The 21671-nt window shown below is 46.9% G+C and overlaps 2 protein-coding genes across 7 annotated transcripts in view; one reads left to right on the top strand and one right to left on the bottom strand.

The window, feature by feature from the left end:
• FDPS (farnesyl diphosphate synthase) overlaps positions 1–8563 on the bottom strand; it is a 16487-nt gene extending 7924 nt beyond the window's left edge. The window contains exons 1-5 of one of the 4 annotated variants that reach the window (XM_058159884.1): positions 8199–8563; positions 2761–2921; positions 2106–2246; positions 1790–1870; positions 179–301 (exon numbers count right to left, since the gene is read on the bottom strand). In XM_058159884.1, the coding sequence (XP_058015867.1) occupies positions 179–301; positions 1790–1870; positions 2106–2246; positions 2761–2921; positions 8199–8457 (765 nt within the window). In that variant the 5' untranslated portion in view covers positions 8458–8563. Of the gene's footprint in view, positions 1–178; positions 302–1789; positions 1871–2105; positions 2247–2760; positions 2922–4826; positions 5303–5746; positions 5805–7517; positions 7767–8198 lie in introns of those variants that run through there. The other 3 variants (XM_058159886.1, XM_058159888.1, XM_058159887.1) reach the window with 3 other exon arrangements.
• PKLR (pyruvate kinase L/R) lies at positions 8132–21671 on the top strand. Of its 3 annotated transcripts, none has more exons than XM_058159877.1 (11): positions 8132–8270; positions 11712–11891; positions 12969–13060; positions 13737–13868; positions 13966–14152; positions 14898–15168; positions 16280–16430; positions 17125–17277; positions 17991–18157; positions 19471–19652; positions 20910–21671. In XM_058159877.1, exons 2-11 carry the CDS (start codon positions 11738–11740, stop codon positions 21014–21016), a joined length of 1596 nt encoding a protein of 531 aa, XP_058015860.1. In that variant the 5' UTR covers positions 8132–8270; positions 11712–11737; the 3' UTR covers positions 21017–21671. The 3 variants fall into 3 exon arrangements, with proteins under 3 accessions (XP_058015860.1, XP_058015861.1, XP_058015859.1); XM_058159878.1 differs by having other exon boundaries at positions 8141–8270; positions 11715–11891; XM_058159876.1 differs by lacking the exon at positions 8132–8270 and adding an exon at positions 10200–10343 and having other exon boundaries at positions 11715–11891.

The following is a 21671-nucleotide window of genomic DNA, read 5'->3' as shown; positions in this document are numbered from 1 at the left end:
GTTTTTGTTTTTTTTGTCTCCTGAGTTTACGTGAAAATCTGCAATCGACGAGGAACCTTAAAAATTCAAAACGTCATAAAAATTCCATTTATTCGGGCCCTCCGCAGCTTCTCTGGGGGCCCCCAAATAAAACAGCCAGATTTAAAGACCCTCAAACGAGGAAGATTTTCTTGCTCACCTGAAGAAAAAGCTCTATTAAATTCAGATAGTACGGCTGGTCTCGGCAATGCCGCTTCAGCAGCTGGTAAACGCTGGATTCCACCAGAAACGCATCATTCACAGCGTCCAAACCAATCCCTTCCTGCGAGAGAGGATGCCAAAAAAAACCCCCAGTAAAACAAAAAAACCGAAAAAATAATAATAAAGGAACCAGGAATTACTGGGGAAATCAAGTCAGCCCCAAATCCTAGTTTTGACTTCCTTGCAAAAAGAGAAAAAGAAAATACAGTTTCTAAACATATAATTCTCGACTTAAGACAATTGTATTTTCTTTTGCGAGCGGGCATCGGAATTGCAGGTTTTTTAAAAAAAATAAAGCGGGCCGATGTGTTTACAGAAAAAAGTGACAATAAAGGTTATCTTATCCTATCCTCCCTTCTTCTCTTTTCTCTTCATCGTCTATCCTCTCTTCTCTTATCCTATCCTCCCTTCTTTTCTCTTTTCTTCTGTATTCTATTCCTGTTCTATTCTATATTTCTATTCTATTCTATTCTTCTATTCTATTCTATATTTCTATTCCATTCTCCAAAATTCTATTCTATTCTATTCTACTATTCTATTCTCCAAAGTTCTATTCTATTCTTCTATTCTATATTTCTATTCTATTCTCCAAAATTCTATTCTATTCTATATTTCTATTCTATTCTTCTAGTCTAGTCTATATTTCTATTCTATTCTCCAAAATTCTATTCTATTCTATTCTATTCTCCAAAGTTCTATTCTATATTTCTATTCTATATTTCTATTCTATTCTATTCTTCTATTCTACTGAGAGCATATGCACCAAGACAAATTCCTTGTGTGTCCAATCACACTTGGCCAATAAAAATTCTATTTCTATTTCTATTTCTCGTCTAGTCTATATTTCTATTCTATTCTCCAAGATTCTATTCTATTCTATTCTATTCTCCAAAGTTCTATTCTATATTTCTATTCTCCAAAATTATTCTATTCTACTCTATTCTTCTATTCTATATTTCTATTCTATTCTCCAAAATTCTATTCTATTCTATTCTATTCTATTCTATTCTATTCTATTCTATTCTATTCTATTCTATTCTATTCTATTCCAATTTATTCCAGTTTCTATTCTATTCTATTCTATTCTATTCTATTCTATTCTATTCTATTCTATTCTATTCTGTATTCTATTCCTATTCTCTACTGTTTTATTTTTGATTATACATTGTGTTTGTTCTGGGAAGTCGGGGAGGGTTTTGAAGGAGGGGAGGGGGGAAACGGGGGAAAAAAGTGTTTTGTAAAACTTTTTCAGTAAAAAAAAAAAAAAAGAAACAGTCAGGCACAGGAAAGGTTTTTGTGGCTCCCAGCATTTTCTTTTCTGTGGGAAACGGGTCCAAATGGCTCTTTGAGTGTTTAAAGTTGCCGACCCCTGGCCCATTTTGAGGGAAGCAATTAATTGTGTTGCGCAAACTCCTTTCAAGGGTCAATTAAAAAAAAACAAAAAAAAAAACCAGAATTTTTTGGCCTACTGGAAGAACAGGAAAAAAAACAACCAAACAGGATTTGCTTGTCTTTCAATAGCAAGGATTTTCGGATCTGCTCAAATTACCTGTCTGTACCAGCATGGTCGGCCTCGGCGCGTTATCGACGAGTCCATGATATCATCGGCGATGAGGAAAACCGCCTGGAGCTGGAATTAAAAAAAAAAAATCAGATACCTGCCATTGGCAAAAGGATGACGTTCTTTCTTCTTGGCCAATCGGGGACCTTTATTGGGAAATCATGGCGCTGAGGACTAGTAACAAGAGAAGGCTGAGGTGTACACCAAGGAAAGAGCGATTCCGCTCCCCCCTCCCAAAAAACAACTCAGCCGGTCGTTTAAAATCCATCCACAAAAAAAAAAATCACAAAAGGGATTTTTTTACCAGTTCAACGCACCAACCCACAACCAGGGCGATGCGGAAAGTCTTTGGGTCTGGTTGGTCTGGTTTGGCTAGTTCCCGAATAGCGGCCACCACCGTCAATCCGCGGTTGTATTTACCACCGACGGTGTTATATTCGATCACCTATAGGGAAAAAATATCCAAAAAAACACAGTAAGGGAATTGTGACAATTCTGTCTACAAAAAGATCCCATTTCTGCTGAATCCCACTGTTTTTTTGATCTCCTCTTGGTCTCCCGCTCACCCCACTGGGCATTACAGCTAGTCCTCAACTTACGAACAAAACCATGATCATTTACCGACCCCATAATCCCTTGTGGGGTGGAGTCTGGGCAATGAATGGAGCTAGCAGAGTGTTTTACTGGCCGGATGCCTTTCCCTGTTGCCAGTGTGGAGTTTTGTTCAGCAGATAATATTCTCATTGTGCCCAGAGAGAAAAATATCTGCCTCTACCTAGGATCGAACTCACAGCCTGCCCTGATTGTGAGGTGAGAGTAATATTTACGCCAATAAGTGAGAAATTTGCTCACCCTGGTCTTGCTTAGAGTTTAATTTCCCTTCATTGTCCAAATTGTTTTGTAATTTTATTGCAAATCCGGGTTTTTTGCACACAGAAAAAAGAGAGTTCGGATCTCACCCTTTTCAACCTGGAGACTGCATTGGACAATTCAGGGACGTGAAGTTTGTTTTCCAACAAGTCTCGGAGAATTTGGGGGAAGAAATTGACAAATTCTTCTTTGTCCGTCATTGCAGAGGGTTGCTTTCCACCTTCGCTCATGTTTTTCCAAATAAACCAACCTGAGAGAAGAAAAAAAAAGGGTTGTGTTAAAACCACTCGTGCCCATTTTATCGGCCTGTGGCAGCCCCGTGGGTGTAATCCAGTTTTTCCCGAGTAGATAAATCTTATCTAGCGGTTTTATTTCAGTAAAACAAACTCGGGTGCTGTCCGAGCTTGTTTTGTTTTCCTGCAGACGTCTCGTGACCCAGCTAGGTAACTTCATCAGTGCTAGAAGGGAGAGGGGTTTACGGGGGAGGAGGAGGATGGTGTGGTCCTTGGTGCTCTCGGAGTTTGGTTGTTTTCTTGCAGACCCAACTTGGTAACATCATCAGTGCTAGAAGGGAGTGAGATTGTGGAGAGGAGAAGGATGGAGGAGGAGGAGGAAGAAGAAGAAGAGGAAGAAGAGGAGGAGGAGGAGGAGAAGGAATAGGACTGTGGGGTCCTTGGTGTTCTCCGAGCTTGGTTGTTTTCTTGCAGACATTTCTTGACCCAACTAGATAGCATTATCAGGGCTAGAATGGAGGAGGAGGAGGAGGAATAGGACTGTGGGATCCTTTCGTGACCCAGCTAGATAACATCATCCGCGCTAGAATGAGGAAGGAGAAGGAGGACTGTGGGGGTCTTTGATGCTCTCTGAGCTTGGTGGCTTTCTCGCAAACGTTTCATTACCCAACTAGCTAACATCATCAGTGCTAAGAGTGGGGTTTGCAGGGAGGAGAAGGTGGCGGCGAAGGAAGAAGAGGAGGGGGAGGAGGAGATAAATTGGAGAAGATGGAGAGAGAGAAGACAGGAGGAGGACTATAGGTTCCTTAGTGCCCAGCTAGATAATATCATCAATGCAAAAAGGGTAAACTATTTTATTTTTTATTATATCTTAAGCCCTCTAGAGTCAACCCATACAGCAAATTGGGTGATATATAAATTTAATTTTTTTTAAAAAAGCTTTGAGTTAACATACACGATCATCCCCGTTTCCAGTTTTTTTTTTTTTTTAAATAAATTACGATAAAGGGATAGTGAATTCCAAACAGGAAAAAAACAACCCAAAAGGTTCTTTAACTATTTTTTTTTTCAAAGAGTTTCTGCTTGCTATTTCGGCCCTCTTTCCGTATTGCTAAACTTTCAGAAATGGGCATAAAAAGGATGATTTCGGAGGAAGGGGCACCATCAGAATTTGCAATTTTAGCATCCCCTGGGAGGCCTTCAAACTGATCCTTTAACTCACCACTGAGCCTTTAACTCAAGCGGGATCTTGCACCCAGGAGGGGTTGGTCTAGATGACCTTTGAGGTTTCATTTTGATGGCAGGATCAATTCCCGGGGCTTTTAATTCCCTTGCTCCCGTGAATGATGGCTACCTATCAAAGGCCTTAATCTTTATTAAACATTTTTTTTTTAAAAAGTCTACCCCTTAATTAATTCAATAAAATAAAATAAATTTTATTGTGCATGTTTATAAAAAAATAAAATTTTATCCTGTGCTTATATTTTTAACGACGATCCTTATAAATCTGGCATTTTTTCCCCCTCCTCTTCCTAGATAGCAAATGATAAAGAAACCGGGAGAAGCTAACTCACCTTTTTTTGCAGGGAAAAAAAGTGGAAAACTACCAGCTTTCCCCAAATGCGGAAAAACAACCCTGCCAGGTAGGAAAAGGCGACCCTCGCGGTGGATGGCAGCTTCGTAGAACGCTCTCCAAAAGCCCAAGGCAGAAATGGGAAAGCAACGTTTGCAACCCCGCGCTCCTGATGTTGCAAATATCATGTGGACTAGCGCCTTAGCCTAAAATTTTGTTTGGCCAAGGTTATTCCGACAAATGGCCCCCTTTTGCAAAAAAAAAAAAAAGGGAACGGGGATCCTTAAGCACAGCCACAGCCATCAAAATGCAGAATATAATACAGATAATTTTTAAATGCAACACTTACCTTTCCTAACCTTCTAAGCTTATCTCAGCAACTAAAGACAGATTGTGCCCGGTTGCCCGCTATGGTATTAAATGCCTATGGGCGCCGAAACGCCCTCTGGGTTTTGTAGTCCTCGCGCTATCGGAACTCCGCGGGAAGGACGCAGGCGGGGACTACGACGCCCAGAAAGCCTCGCGGGAAAGCAAAGGGAGAAGGAAAAAAAAAAAGAAGAAGCGATCGAAGTAAGTCTTAGAACCATAGCAGCGTCAGCCTCCGGATTGGCCTTCTCCATCGGATGAAGACGGGCCATGGAGTTAAGAGCCAATCGGAGACCGAGAGAGGAGGAGCTTGAAGCTGGAGGGAGTTGGGGATTGGCTCGAAGGGGGAAAAGGGAGGAGTTTGGGAGATGGGGCGCTTTCCTCGTTCTATTTCTGAGTAGATTTAACCCTATGGGGTGGGGAAAGAATTAGGAAGGGTGCAATTTTTCTTTCTTTCTTTCTTTCTTTCTTTCTTTCTTTCTTTCTCTTTCTTTCTTTCTTTACTTTTTTCCTTCTTTTTTCCCTTTCTTTCCTTTCTTTTTCCTTTTTCTTTCTTTTTCCTTTCCTTTCCTTCCTTCCTTCCTTCCTTTCTTTCTTTCCTTCCTTCCTTCCTTTCCTTTTCCTTTCTTTTTCTTTTTCTTCTTCTTCTTTTCTTTCTTTTTCCTTTCCTTTCCTTTTTATTTCTTTCTTTTTCTTCCTTCTTTCTTTTTCTTCCTTCCTTCCTTCTTCCTTTCTGTTTTTCTTCCTTCTTCCTCCTTTCCAATTTCTCTCCCTCCCTCTCTCTTGCTCTCTGTTTTTTGATCAAGCTAAATTGTCAAAGAATTAATTACTGTGGAACTAATTTCCATGGATTCTAGTGAACCACCTGACCACCTCTTGTAAAAACAAGCCTCAAAAATATACCTTCACGCCCCAGTCTCTTTCTGTCTCTTTCTTTCTCTCTTTCTCATTCTTTCTGTTTCCTTCCTTCCTTCTTTTGCTTTCTTTCTTTTTCTCTCTTTCCTTCCTTCCTTCTTTCTTCCTCTTTCTTTCCTTCTTTCTTTCTTTCCTTTCTCTTTCCTTCTTTCTTTCTTTCTCTTTCCTTCTTTCTCTTTCTTTCTTTCCTTCTTTCTCTTTCCTTCTTTCTTTCTTTTATTTATTTATTTATTTATTTATTTGCATTTTTATCTCCCAAGGGACTCAGGGCGGTTTACAGCCTGATAAAAAACATACATATAAATACATATAAATACAGAATAAAACATCAATTAAAAAAACTTATTAAATAAGGCCGAATATTTAAAATAGCAATAAAAGTAATAAAACCCCAATTAAAACCAAATTCAAAATTTAAAATTCTAGTCCAGTCCTGCGCAAATAAACAGATGTGTCTTAAGCTCGCGGCGAAAGGTTCGGAGGTCAGGAAGTTGGCGAAGTCCTGGGGGAAGTTCGTTCCAGAGGGTGGGAGCCCCCGCAGAAAAGGCCCTTCCCCTGGGTGTCGCCAGTCGGCACTGCCTGGCCGACGGCACCCTGAGGAGTCCCTCCCTGTGAGAGCGCACGGGTCGGTGAGAGGCAATCGGTGGCAGCAGACGGTCCTGTAAGTAACCCGGCCCTAAGCCATGGAGCGCTTTGAAGATAGTTACCAAAATCTTGAAGCGCACCCGGAAGGCCACAGGTAGCCAGTGCAGTCTGCGCAGGAGAGGTGTCACATGGGAGCCACGAGGGGCTCCCTCTATCACCCGCGCAGCCGCATTCTGGACCAACTGGAGCCTCCAGGTGCTCTTCAAGGGGAGCCCCATGTAGAGAGCATTGCAGTAATCCAGACAAGACGTCACGAGAGCATGAGTGACCGTGCATAGGGCATCCCGGTCTAGAAAGGGGCGCAACTGGCAAACCAGGCACACCTGGTAAAAAGCTCTCCTGGAGACGGCCGTCAAATGGTCTTCAAAGGACAGCCGTCCATCCAGGAGAACGCCCAAGTTGCACACCCTCTCCATTGGGGCCAATGACTCGCCCCCAACAGTCAGCCGCGGCTGCAGCTGACTGTACCGGGGTGCCGGCATCCACAGCCACTCTGTCTTGGAGGGATTGAGCTTGAGCCTGTTTCTCCCCATCCAGACCCGTACGGCTTCCAAGCACCGGGACAGCACTTCGACGGCTTTGTTGGGGTGGCCCGGTGTGGAGAAGTACAGCTGAGTATCATCAGCGTACAGTTGGTATCTCACACCGAAGCCACTGATGATCTCACCCAGCGGCTTCATATAGATGTTGAACAGGAGGGGCGAGAGAATCGACCCCTGCGGCACCCCACAAGTGAGGCGCCTCGGGGCCGACCTCTGCCCTCCTGTCAACACCGTCTGCGACCGATCAGAGAGATAGGAGGAGAACCACCGATAAACGGTGCTTCCCACTCCCAATCCCCCTAACCGGCGCAGCAAGATACCATGGTCGATGGTATCAAAAGCCGCTGAGAGATCTAATAGGACCAGGGCAGAGGAATAACCCCTATCCCTGGCCCTCCAGAGATCATCCACCAACGCGACCAAAGCCGTCTCAGTGCTGGATCCGGGCCGAAAGCTGGACTGGAACGGGTCTAGATAGACAGTTTCATCCAGGTACCAGGGTAATTGACATGCCACCACGCTCTCTACAACCTTCGCCGCAAAGCGAAGGTTGGAGACCGGACGATAATTACCTAATACAGCTGGGTCCAGGGAAGGCTTCTTGAGGAGAGGTCTCACCACCGCCTCTTTCAAGGCAGCCGGAAAGACCCCCTCCAACAGAGAAGCATTCGTAATCCCCTGGAGCCAGCCTCGTGTCACCTCCTGCGTGGCCAGTACCAACCAGGAGGGGCACGGGTCCAGTAAACATGTGGTGGCATTCAACCTACCCAGCAACCTGTCCATGTCCTCGGGAGCCACAGGGTCAAACTCATCCCAAACAATCTCAACAAGGCAGCTCTCCGACATCTTTCCTTCTTTCTCTTTCTTTCTTCTCTTTCTTTCTCTTTCCTTCTTTCTTTCTCTTTCTCTCTCTCTCTGTCTCTCTCCCCCCCACACACACCTCCCTCTCTCACACACACAGAGAGAGAGCAAGAAAAACCTGACACACTTTCAGGAGAAGTTGCCTGGAGTTGAATCGCGCCAATATAATATTCAGAAAACTGGTTTGGAAAAGACACTTAGCCTCAGCTGCCCCGTTTCTTAACCGCAAGCCCTGAAAGAGGAATTGCAAACTCTTTGAATAGGACACAGGCTGCTGCTGTTGCTGCTGCTACTGGGTGTGGTTGTGGGGTTTTGTGCAGGGGTGGAAATCTCCCAGGGAAAGAGGCTGGCCCAGAGCTCTTAGACCAGCTGTCCTTTTCCGCTTTGCTTACCACTCCCCAGCAAGCAGTCCGGAGAAAGCAGGGAGGACAAAAAAGGGAAAATACAAAGACCTCTACAGGCCTGTATGACCTCTGCCTTCTTATATTTTCTCAGCCAGCCAGGGCCTGGGATGAGGCTGCCCCTCCCAAAGGCAGGGAGAAAGGGGAGGGCAGGAAGCAAAGGTTGAGGGCTCCAGTTGCAAAACAGGGAAGATGCGGCTGTCCTGACATTCAAAGCTGCTTTAAGGATTGTGACCTTTGCAGCAAGCATTGCGTTGGGTGAAGTCTGCACCAAGGAGGCAGCTCGGGTCCTGTCTTGAGTGCTGTTTCTGCTCTCAAATTACAGAGCAGAGAGAGAGAGAGAAAAAAAAAACAATCTGCTAAGATGTCCCTGGGTCGGATCTTGCAAAACTGGGGCCCAAAGATTGCAGGAAAAATCAGCTGGAACAGGAAGTCAAACCGAGTCACCATTTTTTTCAGTGCTGTTAGTAAAACGTCCAGCGGGCCCTTAATACCAAGAGTGGCAGAGGGTAGTGTAAGAAAATAAATAAATAAAGCAAGGGTAGGGAGTTATCTGTAACATTGCTGGGTTTGATACTCTGTACCGAAAGAAAACAAAAATGTTTTTGAAATTCACCCGGATTTGTTTCAAAATTCTTACTAGCTCTTTTCCTCTCTTTTTCCTTCCCTTCTCTTTCCTTTCCTTTTTTCCTTTCCTTTCCTTGTTCCCTCCCTCCCTTCTCCTTTCCTTTCCTTTCCTTTCTTCTGTAGGAATTTAGCACCCACCCCTCTCCTAGAAGAATGAAATATTTTAGAAAATATTTAAAAAGGCAGAATATATTTCCCTGGATGAGAAATGGAGAAACATGTTTTAAAGACAAAGCAGCTTCCTGACTCCCCCCCACCTTTGTCAATGGGCCATTAAAGCCTCAGCTAAGCTCACTCATTTCCCCCCACATTTGTCAACCACCATCTGCATCATAATAGAACCCATCTAGAACAGAAACTCACCACATGGCAAGGCTCAGGCAAGCTTGAGGGACAACCTACAATGTTAGCTAAGACCCCCACCCCCTGGGAGTCTGACAGCCAATCAGGATACTCTTCTTGTGCCCCAGAAAGTTCAAAGCTCAGAAAAAGCATAAAACCAGGGAGCACACAGGATCTCAGCCCTTTTTCTGTTCAGGATCTCAAGCCATGTGATCCTGACCACCATTAAACCATCTTTCCAAGCAGTCTCCATGTTTCCAGTGTCTTTGTCCCCACTTGGAACTGAACCCAGATGGATATTTCTTCCAACACTTCTATTGTCCTTCCCTTCCCCATTCCTTCCTTCCCTTCCCTTCCCTTCCGTTCCCTTCCCCTCCCTCCCTTTCCTTTCCTTTCTTCTATCTTCTTTCCCTTCCATTCCCTTCCCCTTTCCCTTCCGTTCCCTTCCCCTCCCTCCCTTTCCTTTCCTTTCTTCTATCTTCTTTCCCTTCCATTCCCTTCCCCTTTCCTTTCCTCCCCTTCCCCCTCCCCTCCCCTTTCTTCCATCCCTCTTCCTTTCCTTTCCCCCTCCTTCCTTGTCTATCTTTTCCTTCCTTCCTTCCTTCCTTATCTTTTCCTTCCCTTCCCTTCCCTCTCTTCTCTCTCTCTTCCTTTCCTTTCCTCTCTCCTTCCTTCCCTCCCTTTTCTCCCCATCGCTTTAGTTTCCTTCCCTTTGTACCTGGCCTTCTCCAGATTTTTCTTCTCTTCCTCTCCTGTGGAAACCAAAGACATGCACAAGGAACGTTGCACGTTCCCAGGCACTCTCTCTTTCTCCCTCCCTCCCTCCATCCCTCTCTCTGGGTTGGCCTACCTCAGAGGGCTCCAATGAAGATAAAAGGGGGAGGGAAGGGGGAATCCCCGGTAGAGTTTGCTGCCTGCATCTTCAGGAGAAAAGCAGAAATCCACCCATTCTGCCAGAGGTATAGCAACAATCAGGGTAAAAAATACGATTGGACAACAGAATAATAAAGGCGCTTTGAGACGAGCAGGCTTGGAAGCTGAGCAGCATCCCATATGAGGAAAGCTGCGGACTTGGGACTCAGCTAGTCATTGTTTAACCAGGAAAGTCAGCATGAACTTTGAGGTATAATCTGACAAGACGCTTTAGAAGGAGGAGGAAGATGGACGGTGGGTCCCAAGCGGTTGCTGGGGAAAAGGGTGGGTGGGTTTCTCAATTGCTTGCCAGGGCGGAAGGCGAAGGCGGGCCTCAAACGCAGAGTTGGAGACCCTGCCGTTAATTATTTGAGGGCTGCCACGATATTTGAAGGGCTGCCACAGAGAGGAGGAAGGGGGGGTCAAGCTATTCTCCAAAAGTACCCAAAGGCCAGACAAGGAATAATGGATGGAAACTGACCAAGGAGAGATTCAACCTGGAAATAAGGAGGAATAAGGGAGAACAATCCACCGACGGAACAGAAGTTGCTTTTGGAAGTTGTGGGAGGCTTTCAAGAAGAGACTAGACTGTCAGAAATGGTGTAGGGTCACCTGCTTGGGCGGCGGGGGGGTTGGACTAGATGACCTCCAAGGTCCCTTCCAACTTTGTTAATCTGAATCTGTCTAAGACGATCAAAGGCCTGGAGGCTAAAACATACAATGAACGGTTGCATTGCAAGAACTGGGCACGGCTAGTCTAATGAAGAGAAGGACCGGGGGAGACAGGAGAACCGTCTTCCAATATTTTGAGGGGCCGCCACAGAGAGGAGGAAGGGGGTCAAGCTATTTTCCAAAAACACCTTTGAAGGCCAGACAAGGAACAATGGATGGAAACTGACCAAGGAGAGATTCAACCTGGAAATAAAGAGGAATTTTCTGACAATGAAAACAATCAACCGATGGAACAGAGTTGCCCTTGGAAGTTGTGGGAGTTTCATCCCTGGAAGCTTTCAAGAAGAGACTGGACTGCCATCGGTCAGAAATGGTGTAGGGTCTCCTGCTTGGGCAGGGGTTGGACTAGATGACCTGCAAGGTCCCTTCCAACTCTGTTAATCTGAATCTGTCTAAGGCGATCAAAGGCCTGGAGGCTAAAACATACAATGAACGGTTGCATTGCAAGAACTGGGCACGGCTAGTCTAATGAAGAGAAGGACCGGGGGAGACAGGAGAACCGTCTTCCAATATTTTGAGGGGCCGCCACAGAGAGGAGGAAGGGGGTCAAGCTATTTTCCAAAAACACCTTTGAAGGCCAGACAAGGAACAATGGATGGAAACTGACCAAGGAGAGATTCAACCTGGAAATAAAGAGGAATTTTCTGACAATGAAAACAATCAACCGATGGAACAGAGTTGCCCTTGGAAGTTGTGGGAGTTTCATCCCTGGAAGCTTTCAAGAAGAGACTGGATTGCCATCGGTCAGAAATGGTGTAGGGTCTCCTGCTTGGGCAGGGGTTGGACTAGATGACCTGCAAGGTCCCTTCCAACTCTGTTAGTCTGTATCTGTATCTAATTACGCATTGCTCAGTAAGCGAGCCCAGCTTCATCTTTTCACTCTCTCACCAGCAGGTGCCCGGATCCACCCTCAAGACATGGCTGCCCTGGCCCAGGAGCTGGGCACGGCTTTCTTCCAACGGCAGCAGCTTCCCGCCTCCATGGCCGACACGTTTTTGGAACATCTGTGCCTGCTGGATATCGACTCCGAGCCCATCACCGCCCGGAGCACCAGTATCGTCTGCACCATTGGTGAGGCATCGCTTTGTGGGACAGGATGGATTGTGGGAAAGGGACGGGGAAGATGGATGGGGAAGGACTCCCTCGGTGGTCCCTGCATAGTTTTGCAAGAAGGAAGTCAAAAAGTTTTTGGGGGCAATCAAAAGTTTTGGTCGCCACGATGTAAAAAAGATGTGGAGACTCTAGAAAGAGTGCAGAGAAGAGCAACAAAGAGGATTAGGGGACTGGAGGCTAAAACGTATGAAGAACGGTTGCAGGAACTGGGTATGTCCAGTTTAATGAAAAAAAGGACTAAGGGAGACATGATAGCAGTGTTCCAATATCTCAAGGGGCTGCCACAAAGAAGAGGGGGTCAAACTCTTCTCCAAAGCACCTGAGGGCAAGACAAGAAGCAACAGGTGGAAACTAATCAAGGAGAGAAGCAACTTAGAACTAAGGAGAAATTTCCTGACAGTTAGAACAATCAATAAGTGGAACAACTTGCCTGCAGAAGTTGTGAATGCTCCAACACTGGAAATTTTTAAGATGTTGGACAATCATTTGTCTGAAATGGTGTAGGGTTTCCTGCCTGGGCAGGGGGTTGGACTGGAAGACCTCCAAGGTCTCTTCCAACTCTGTTATTCTATTCTAGAAAAGGGCTGGAGAATTGGGGAAGGAAGGGATCTGAGTGAAATGCTCACCCAATCTGGTAGCGATGTTGGCGGGTGGTTCGGAGAACTCGTAGCAAAAATCCCTCCCCTCCCCACATGCCCAGCTGAGCCGCATGATCATCAGAGGTTTTTGGTTTTTTTTTAACTTTTAAAAGCATTTTTTTTCCGGCCGAAAAAACGCTTTTAAAAGTAAAAAAAAAAGAGCCTCTGATGATCGCGTGGCTCAGCTGGGATCGTCAGAGGCTTTTAAAACCTCTTCCATCGAAGAGGTTGTAGAAAAAATGCTTTTAAAAGGCTCCTCTGACGATCCCAGCTGAGTTGCCTGATCGTCGGAGGCTTTTCTTTTTCTTTTAAAGGCAAAAAAAAAATGCTTTTAAAAGTAAAAAAACAAAAAAGTTGGCCACGCCCACCCAGTTTTATCTCTCTTCTTCCATTGTAGGCCCAGCATCGCAGAAGGTGGAGATGCTGCGTGAGATGATCAAAGCCGGCATGAATATCGCTCGGTTGAATTTCTCACATGGATCGCACGAGGTATCAGGGAAGAGAAGGAGGGAAGAAGGAATAGATATAAACAAATGGAGAAGGAAGGAAGGTGAGGGAGGAATGAAGGGAGAAAAGAAAAGAAAGAGAGAGAGAATGAGGAAGAGAAAGGGAAGGAAGGAAGGAAGGAAGGAAGGAAGGATGGATGGATTAGAAGGAAAGGAAGTAAGGAATTAGAAGGGAAGATAGGAATGAGGGAAGGAAGGATGGAAGGAAGGGAGGAAAGAAAGAAACAGAAGGGAAAGATTAGAAGGGAAGGAGGAAGGAAGGAACAATGAAAAGGGGAAGGACAGAGAGCAGAAGGAAGGAACAGATCGGGTGGAGGAAGGAAGAAGGAAAAAAGAAAAAGGAAAGATTAGAAGGGGAGGAGAGAGGAAGAAATGTCGAAAAGGGGGAGGAAGAAAGAGAGGAAGGAACAAATCAGGGGAAAGGAAGGAAGGAAAGAAAGAAAGGGAAAGATTAGAAGGGAAGAAAGAAGGAAGGAAGGAAGGAAGGTGTCAGCCTCCGCTTATTGTTTTAATAGTATATTTACTTAGTAGAGTAACTGTTTTAAGCGGAAGGAAGGAAGGAAGGAAGGAAGGAAGGAAGGAAGGAAGGAAGGAAGGAAGGTTTTCTGAGATGGCTATGAAGGAGTGCAGACCTTGAATTCAATTTCATTTCATTTCAGTACCACGCAAAGTCCATTGCGAATATCCGGGAAGCCACGCAGAGCTTTGCCACGAATCCTCTCTTCTACCGGCCCGTGGCTATCGCTTTGGACACCAAAGGCCCTGAAATTCGGACAGGCTTGATTAAAGGGGTAAGATTGAGGGATAAATCCGAAACGTCGTTCCAGCGACACCAGTCGTTAAGGGAGTAACACTAACTCGCCTCCGATTCTCGTGGTCCTTTGACAGGGCGAGAACAAAGAAGTCGAACTGGTCAAAGGATCCCGCCTGATTGTGACCACCGATCCGGCCTTCCAGGAACAATGTGACTCGCAGAATATTTGGGTGGATTACGCCAACTTGCCGAAAGTTGTTAATGTCGGTGGGAGGATCTTTATTGACGATGGGCTGATCTCCTTACTGGTCAAGGAACTCCGTAAGTGTTCTCCCACTGGTAGGGTGGATCTCTTTCGCCATTTATATCAGTACTTCTCAATCTTGGCAACTTTAAGAGGGGTGGACTTCAACTCCCAGAATCCCCCAGCCAGCCTGCTTTAAGAGGGGTGGACTTCAGCTCCCAGAATTCTCCAGCCAGCAGGCTTTAAGATAGGTGGACTTCAACTCCCAGAATCCCCCAGCCAGCAGGCTTTAAGATAGGTGGACTTCAACTCCCAGAATCCCCCAGCCAGCAGGCTTTAAGATAGGTGGACTTCAACTCCCAGAATCCCCCAGCCAGCAGGCTTTAAGATAGGTGGACTTCAACTCCCAGAATCCCCCAGCCAGCAGGCTTTAAGATAGGTGGACTTCAACTCCCAGAATCCCCCAGCCAGCCTGCTTTAGGATAGGTGGACTTCAACTTCCAGAATCCCCCAGCCAGCCTGCTTTAAGATGGGAGGACTTCAACTCCCAGAATCCCCCAGCCAGCAGGCTTTAAGATAGGCGGACTTCAACTCCCAGAATTCCCCAGCCAGCCTGCTTTAAGATGGGTGGTCTTCAACTCCCAGAATCCCCCAGCCAGCAGGCTTTAAGATAGGCGGACTTCAACTCCCAGAATTCGCCAGCCAGCCAGCTTTAAGATGGGTGGACTTCAACTCCCAGAATTCTCCAACCAATTGAAATCTCGATTCTCTATCTTGTGTCTCCATTCCTCACCAACCCCTCGTTTCTGCGCTAACCACTAGGTCCTGACAGCTGTGTGGTCGAGGTGGAGAACGGAGGGATGCTGTGTAGCCGGAAGGGAGTCAACTTGCCGGGGGCTAAAGTGGATTTGCCAGCGTTGTCCCAGCGGGACAGACACGACCTGGAGTTCGGGGTGCAACAGGGGGTGGATATGATCTTCGCTTCCTTTATCCGCAAGGCTGAGGATGTGATTGGCATCCGACAGGCGCTGGGAGAACGGGGCCGCCACATCAAAATCATCAGCAAGGTCGAAAACCACGAGGGGGTCAAACGGTAATCCTCAAAAGCTCCTTTTGCTGGAATTGAACCGGCCGTCCTCGACTTAACGACGGTTTTGTTTAGCGATGGTTTGAAATCGCAAAGGCGCTGAAAAAAGCGACCTACGGTCGTCTTTCACGCTTAACGACCGTTGCCGCATCCTGGCGGTCCGTGATCAAAATTAAGACGCTTGGCCACGGATTCCTTATTTTTGCCCGGTTCACCTTAACGACCGTGTTCCTAATCGAACGCCAGCAGCGATTCACTTAGTAACAACCATGGGCCGGAAATCGGGGCCAAATCCATTTCTTTCCAACGTCTTGCTTAGCGACGGAAATTTGGGGCTCAATTGTGGTCCTACGCCGAGGACTGCCTGTATTTTGATCCAGTCGGCATTATGAGGTCATCTAGTCAGGAAGCCCGCTCGGCCGACGGGACTAGTTAAAGCCTTAAAAGTCCGATTTATTTCTAGAAGAGCTAGATTTCTCCTTGCAGGGAAGATCAGATCAAAGATTAGAGTCCTTGGCCTATGGCCCGCAATTGGGACCTGAATTTCGGTAGCTAAGCGGTTGTTATAAGAGTCATCCCTGATTATAGGACCTGTTTCGGCTTGGTCGTTAAGCAGATTGCTGCGGTTACTAAGTGAATCATGTCATTAAGTGAATCCAGCATCCCCCCCCCTCTGTTAATTTTGCTTGTCGGAAGCCACCTGGGAAGGTCACAAATGGCGATCACATGAACCCTGAACCAGGGACGAGTTCCAGTTTACTACCGGTTCGCAACGGTAGCGCATGCTCAGATCGCCCACGGTGACGTCGTGGCGGGTGGGCGGGGCCTCTCGCCAGTTTTACTACCCGTTCTATAGACCTGGACCGAACCGGGAGCAACCCGTCACTGCCCTGAACATCCGCAACCGTCGTAAATACAGGTTGCCAAACCCCCAAATTTGGACCGCATGATTGTGGGGAATGCTGCGATGGGTCGTAAGTGCAAGGACCACCACACGGGTCCCCCTTTTTCAGTGCAGTTGTAACGTTGGTCACTAAACCAACGGCCATAGACAGAGAACTACCTGCAGGTATCCAGCCGTCGGAGCTGGGCTGTAATCTTTGATCTTTGTCTCCAGGTTTGACGAGATCCTGGAAGCCAGTGAGGGCATCATGGTGGCTCGCGGGGATCTGGGGATTGAAATCCCCGCCGAGAAGGTTTTCCTGGCTCAAAAGATGATGATCGGTCGTTGCAACCGTGCGGGCAAACCGGTTATCTGTGCCACACAGGTGAGCTGTATCAAATGCCACGCCTGGCAGGTTAGCCACCTTCAATCAATAGGTGGCCCTGTTTCACAGAAGGACCAATCCCTGGGAGAGTCGAAATGATTGGAGGGGAATAGAAAGAATTGCCTCCCATTGGCCCTGCAAACAAGGGTGAAAGGTTGATTAAGGGGCATGGACTTCAGCTCCCAGAATCCCTCAGCCGGCATGCTTTAAGATAGGTTGACTTCCACTCCCAGAATCCCCCAGCCAGCATGCTTTAGGATGGGTGGGCTTCAATTCCCAGAACCTCTCAGCCAGCATGCTTTAAGAGGGGTGGACTTCCACTCCCAGAATCCCCCAGCCAGCATGCTTTAAGATGGTTGGACTTCCATTCCCAGAATCCCCCAGCCAGCATGCTTTAAGATGGGTGGGCTTCAATTCCCAGAATCCCTCAGCCAGCATACTTTAAGAGGGGTGGACTTCCACTCCCAGAATCCCCCAGCCAGCATGCTTTAGGATGGGTGGGCTTCAATTCCCAGAATCCCCCAGCCAGCATGCTTTAAGATGGGTGGGCTTCAATTCCCAGAACCCCCCAGCCATCATACTTTAAGATGGTTGGACTTCCACTCCCAGAATCCCCCAGCCAGCATGCCCCGCCCCGCTTCGACATCCCAGTCTCTGCAGCTGGGGGAACTGAGTCGCCATTTTCTTTTGCCAGATGCTGGAGAGCATGGTCAAGAAACCCCGGCCCACGAGGGCCGAAAGCAGCGATGTGGCCAACGCCGTTCTGGACGGAGCCGACTGCATCATGCTATCCGGGGAGACAGCCAAGGGGGCTTACGTGGTGGAGGCTGTGCGGATGCAGCATGCGGTAAGTAGGTGTGTGTGGGGCTTCCCTTTTGGAAGCCAACTTGCCCGAGGTTGGCCTGAGCACGGCAGAAGAGGAAGAAGGAAGGAGGAAGGAAAAGGAAAACATGACGAGTCTAGGAATCCAGGAATCTAAGAAGCAAAATATTCAGAGGTGGGCTTCAAAAATTTGAGCAAGGGGTTCTCTGCCCTGTTGTATGGGCATGGCCATAGTGGGCGTGACCTAGTTGATCTGCACCATGGGGGGGGGTTTTGCCCTCTCCAGACTCCGGAGGCTTTTCTTGAGTCTCCAGGAGGACAAAAATGGCCTCCCCAGGCCCTGGAGGCCTTCCCGAATTTCTGGTAGACCTGTTTTTCGCCCTCCCCGAGCCTCCGCACGCACCCTGCACTTACCTGCATCCAAAACGGGCCACATGAGGGACTCCTGGGAGGGGTGGGCGGGGCAGGGCGGGGCCAGCCAGGAGTGAGATTTGGGGGTTCTCTGAACTGCACAGAATCTTAGCTAGAGGTTCTCCCGAACCCCTGTGAACCCCCAGCAGGCCGCCCTCCTGGAAATATTTCTTTGAGCATGGCCATAGCAGAACAAGAAGAAGGGAGAAAGTGGAAAACAGACAAATCTAGGAAGTCAGGAATCTTGAAAGCCGTTGATGCTCATGGCGGAAAGTGGCCAACCCCCTGGAAATGACCTTTCTACATTTCCCCCTCCTTAACGCGCAGATCGCCCGAGAGGCCGAAGCCGCCATGTACCACCACCAACTCTTCCAGGAGTTACGGCGCCTGACGCCTCTGAGCCAAGACCCCACCGAGGTGACCGCCGTCGGTGCCGTGGAGGCCTCCTTCAAATGTTGCGCAGCGGCCATCGTGGTCCTCACCGCGACCGGCAGGTGAGAAGAGGGGGGTGAGCCCAAGGTAGGGGTCTCTCCTGTTTGTTGGGCAAAGGCGGCGTGGGGTCCGTGAGGCTGTTGGCAGCCTGACAAAAGGACGGAGGCTGGCGTTCCCACGTGGATGGACGTGGTTGGAATGGAGCGGCCAGTTGTGGCAGTACGACGTCTCGCGTTCCGTCGTTTGGCCGCGCGATCGCCAGCCGTTGGGAAAAGTGGCCCTCGGGAAGTTTTAATTTAACCCATTGGCTTAAAATGAGATGGTGATAGGCAGGGAAGCTCAGAGCCGGAGGGTTTAGGCGGTCAGCTGGCACATTTAATGCCAGTGGTCCTGTACTGACCACTGGTATGATTGGCTCACGATCTGACAACCTGGATCCGTCCATTCGGTCTGCCAACGGGATGGCCCAGTCAATAAAAGGGGAGAAAGATTTAGTGGCCCATTCAAATGTTATTGCATAGAATTTCCCATCATCCTCATGTTTACCAGAATTGATTACCCAAGGATCCCTCCTTCCCTCCTCTTCTTCCACCTCCTTCCCTCCCTCCCTTCCTTCTTTCTTTCCATTTTTCCACCTTCCTCCCTCCCTCCCTCCTTCCTTCCTCCTTTTCTTCCTTCCTTCCCTCCTCCCTCCTCCCTCCTTCCTTCTTTCTTTCCATTTTTCCACCTTCCTCCCTCCCTCCCTCCCTTCCTTTACTTTTTCCCTCCCTCCTTCCTTCCTTCCTTCCTTCCTTCCTTCCTTCCTTCCTTCCTTCCTTCCTTCCTTCCTTCCTTCCTCTCTCCCTCCCCTGTCTGTCTGTCTCACTCTCTCTCCATCCTCTCCATCTTATTTATCTATCCATCCATCCATCCGTTTCTCTCTCTATATATATATATATATTTATATTTCTTCCTTCCTAATTGTCCATGGGGTCGCGGTAGGTCGGACACGACTTTGCGACTGACTAGAACAAATCTATCTTCTCCCTCCCTCCCTCTCTCCTTCCCTCCTTCTTTCTCTTTCCCTTCCCTTCTTTTCCCCTTCCTCCTTCTTTCCTTTTTTCTTCCTTCCTCCTTCCCTCCCTCTCTCCCTCCTTCCCTCTCCCCCAATTCTCTCCTCTTCCTTTTCTTGCTCTTTTCTCTGCCCTTCCCTCCTTCCTTCCTTCTTCTCTTCTGTTGCATGCCGACCTACCAGATCTGTTCTGAGCCCATAACCACCACCACCACTAAAACCCAATAAGAACCAAACTCCCAGGTTCGAATTTCACACACATTTGCTGATTCTGTTTCATTTTTACATCTGGATCTTTCCCCCCCTCCTTCCCTCCCGATTCAGGTCTGCGCAGATCCTCTCCCGCTACCGACCCCGGGCTCTCATTATCGCCGTGACCCACGACGAACAGGTGGCCCGCCAAGCTCACCTCAGCCGCGGTATTTTCCCAGTGGTGTGGCACGGCGCTAAACAGGACTCCTGGGCGGAAGATGTCGATCGCCGGGTGCAGTTTGGGATTGAGATGGGTGAGTTGGAGGAGCTGTTTCGTTCGTTCTTCCCAAGACCTGTTTCTCTCTTCAGGAACTCTGGGGGCCATTGGTTGATTCTTAGGCTGGCTGGCTGCTATCCCACTGGTACAGCCCCCTTCAAGGCGGAATGGCCTTGCCAGAAGAGACCACCCATTGAACTGACCTACTTCTCCATTATATGGATTCTTCTTCTCTCCCTCTCTCTCTCTCCCTCCTTCCCTTTATTCTGTCTGTCTGTCCATCATCTATCTATCTCTATTATCCATCTAATCTATTTTATCAATCTATCTATCTATCTATCTATTTATCTATCTATCTCTATCATCTATTTATCTATATCTATCAATCAATCAATCAATCAATCAATCAATCATCTATCATCTATCTCTATTATCTATCTATATCTATCAATCTATCATCTATCTATCTCTATTCAATCTATATCCATCATCTATCTATCATCTATATCTCTATTATCTATCTATCTATCTATCTATCTATCTATCTATCTATCTATCTATCTATCTATCTCTATCATCTATTTCTCTCTCTCTCTCTCTCTCTCTATCTTCTATTTCTATCTATCTATCTATCTATCTATCTATCTATCTATCTATCTCTATCTCTATCTCTCTATCATCTATTTCTCTCTCTCTCTCTCTCTCTTCTATTTCTATCTATCTATCTATCTATCTATCTATCTATCTATCTATCTATCTATCTATCTATCTATCTATCTATCTATTCAATCTATATCCATCATCTATCTATCATCTATATCTATTATTTATCTATCTATCTATCTATCTATCTATCTATCTATCTTTCATCTCTCTCTCTCTCTCTTCTATTTCTATCTATCTATCTATCTATCTATCTATCTATCTATCTATCTATCTATCTATCTATCTATCTATCATCTACATCTCTATTATCTAATCAATTTTATCAATCTTCTCTCTCTCTCTCATCTATCTATCTCTATTATCCATCTAATCTATCATCTATCTAACATATTTTCCTGTCTGTTTCTCTATCATTCTCTCTCTCTCTCTCTCTCTGTCTCTGTCTCTATCTATATTTATAATATATATTTCTCCTTTCCTTATTTATCTTTCTTTCCTTTTTCCTCTCCCTTCCTTCCTCCCTTCCTTCCTTCCTCCTTTCCTTTCCTTTCTTCATCCCTTCCCTTTCCCGTTCCCCTTTCCTTTTCCCTTCCTTCTTTGAGTCACCTTTCCCTTTCCCCGCTTCCAGGCCGCGTGCGAGGTTTCCTCCGCTCGGAAGACGTGGTGATCATTGTCACCGGATGGAGACCCGGGGCTGGTTTCACCAACATCATGAGGGTGCAACAGGTGCCGTGACACACCCCGTTGGACCACCTGCGCCACTTCCCTCCCCTCCCCTGTTGCTGAAGGCTGTGCTCTGCGTCCTCCTTGTCGGCTGGGATTTGAAAAGATTCGGCCTTTTGCTTAAAGATGTCCAGGGGGAAAAACTGCCTTGTCGCTCGATCTGTCGTCTCCCGGGCAAAAATGTACCAGAGTGGCTTTTTGCATTGATGGTCTGGGGGGTATAGCAGGGACCTCTGGCAGCTGCAGGGTTTTTAAAATGAGTTTAGAATTATTTGCAATAACTAGAAATCAGATCGTGGATAACTATGATAACACCGGAGAGAAGAATCACTCCTTCTTTCCTGCTATTTTTCCGCCTTTCTTTTTTGTCCCCTTTTTCCTTCGTCCCCTTTCCTTTCCTTCTGTTCTTTTCTCATTTTCCTTCCTTCTCCAATTCTCTTTTCCTCCCTCCCTCCCTCCCTTTCTTCACCTCCCTCCCTTTCTTCTTTCCTTCCTCTCTTCCTTCACCTTCCTTCCACCCTTGCCTTCCTCCCCTCTCCTTCCCCCTTTCTCCCATCTTTTTCCTTCCCTTTATTCCTTCCTTCCTCCATAATCTATCACTTTTCTTCCTTCCCTCTCTCCTCTGCTCTTTCCTTCCTTCCTTCCTTCCTCTCTTCCTTCAAGTTCC

This window comes from Ahaetulla prasina, chromosome 17, assembly GCF_028640845.1.
Source record: "Ahaetulla prasina isolate Xishuangbanna chromosome 17, ASM2864084v1, whole genome shotgun sequence".
Classification (NCBI taxonomy): Eukaryota; Metazoa; Chordata; class Lepidosauria; order Squamata; family Colubridae; genus Ahaetulla; species Ahaetulla prasina.
The sequence above is the reverse complement of the archived record's forward strand: the minus strand, read 5'-3'. Positions and strand labels throughout refer to the sequence as shown.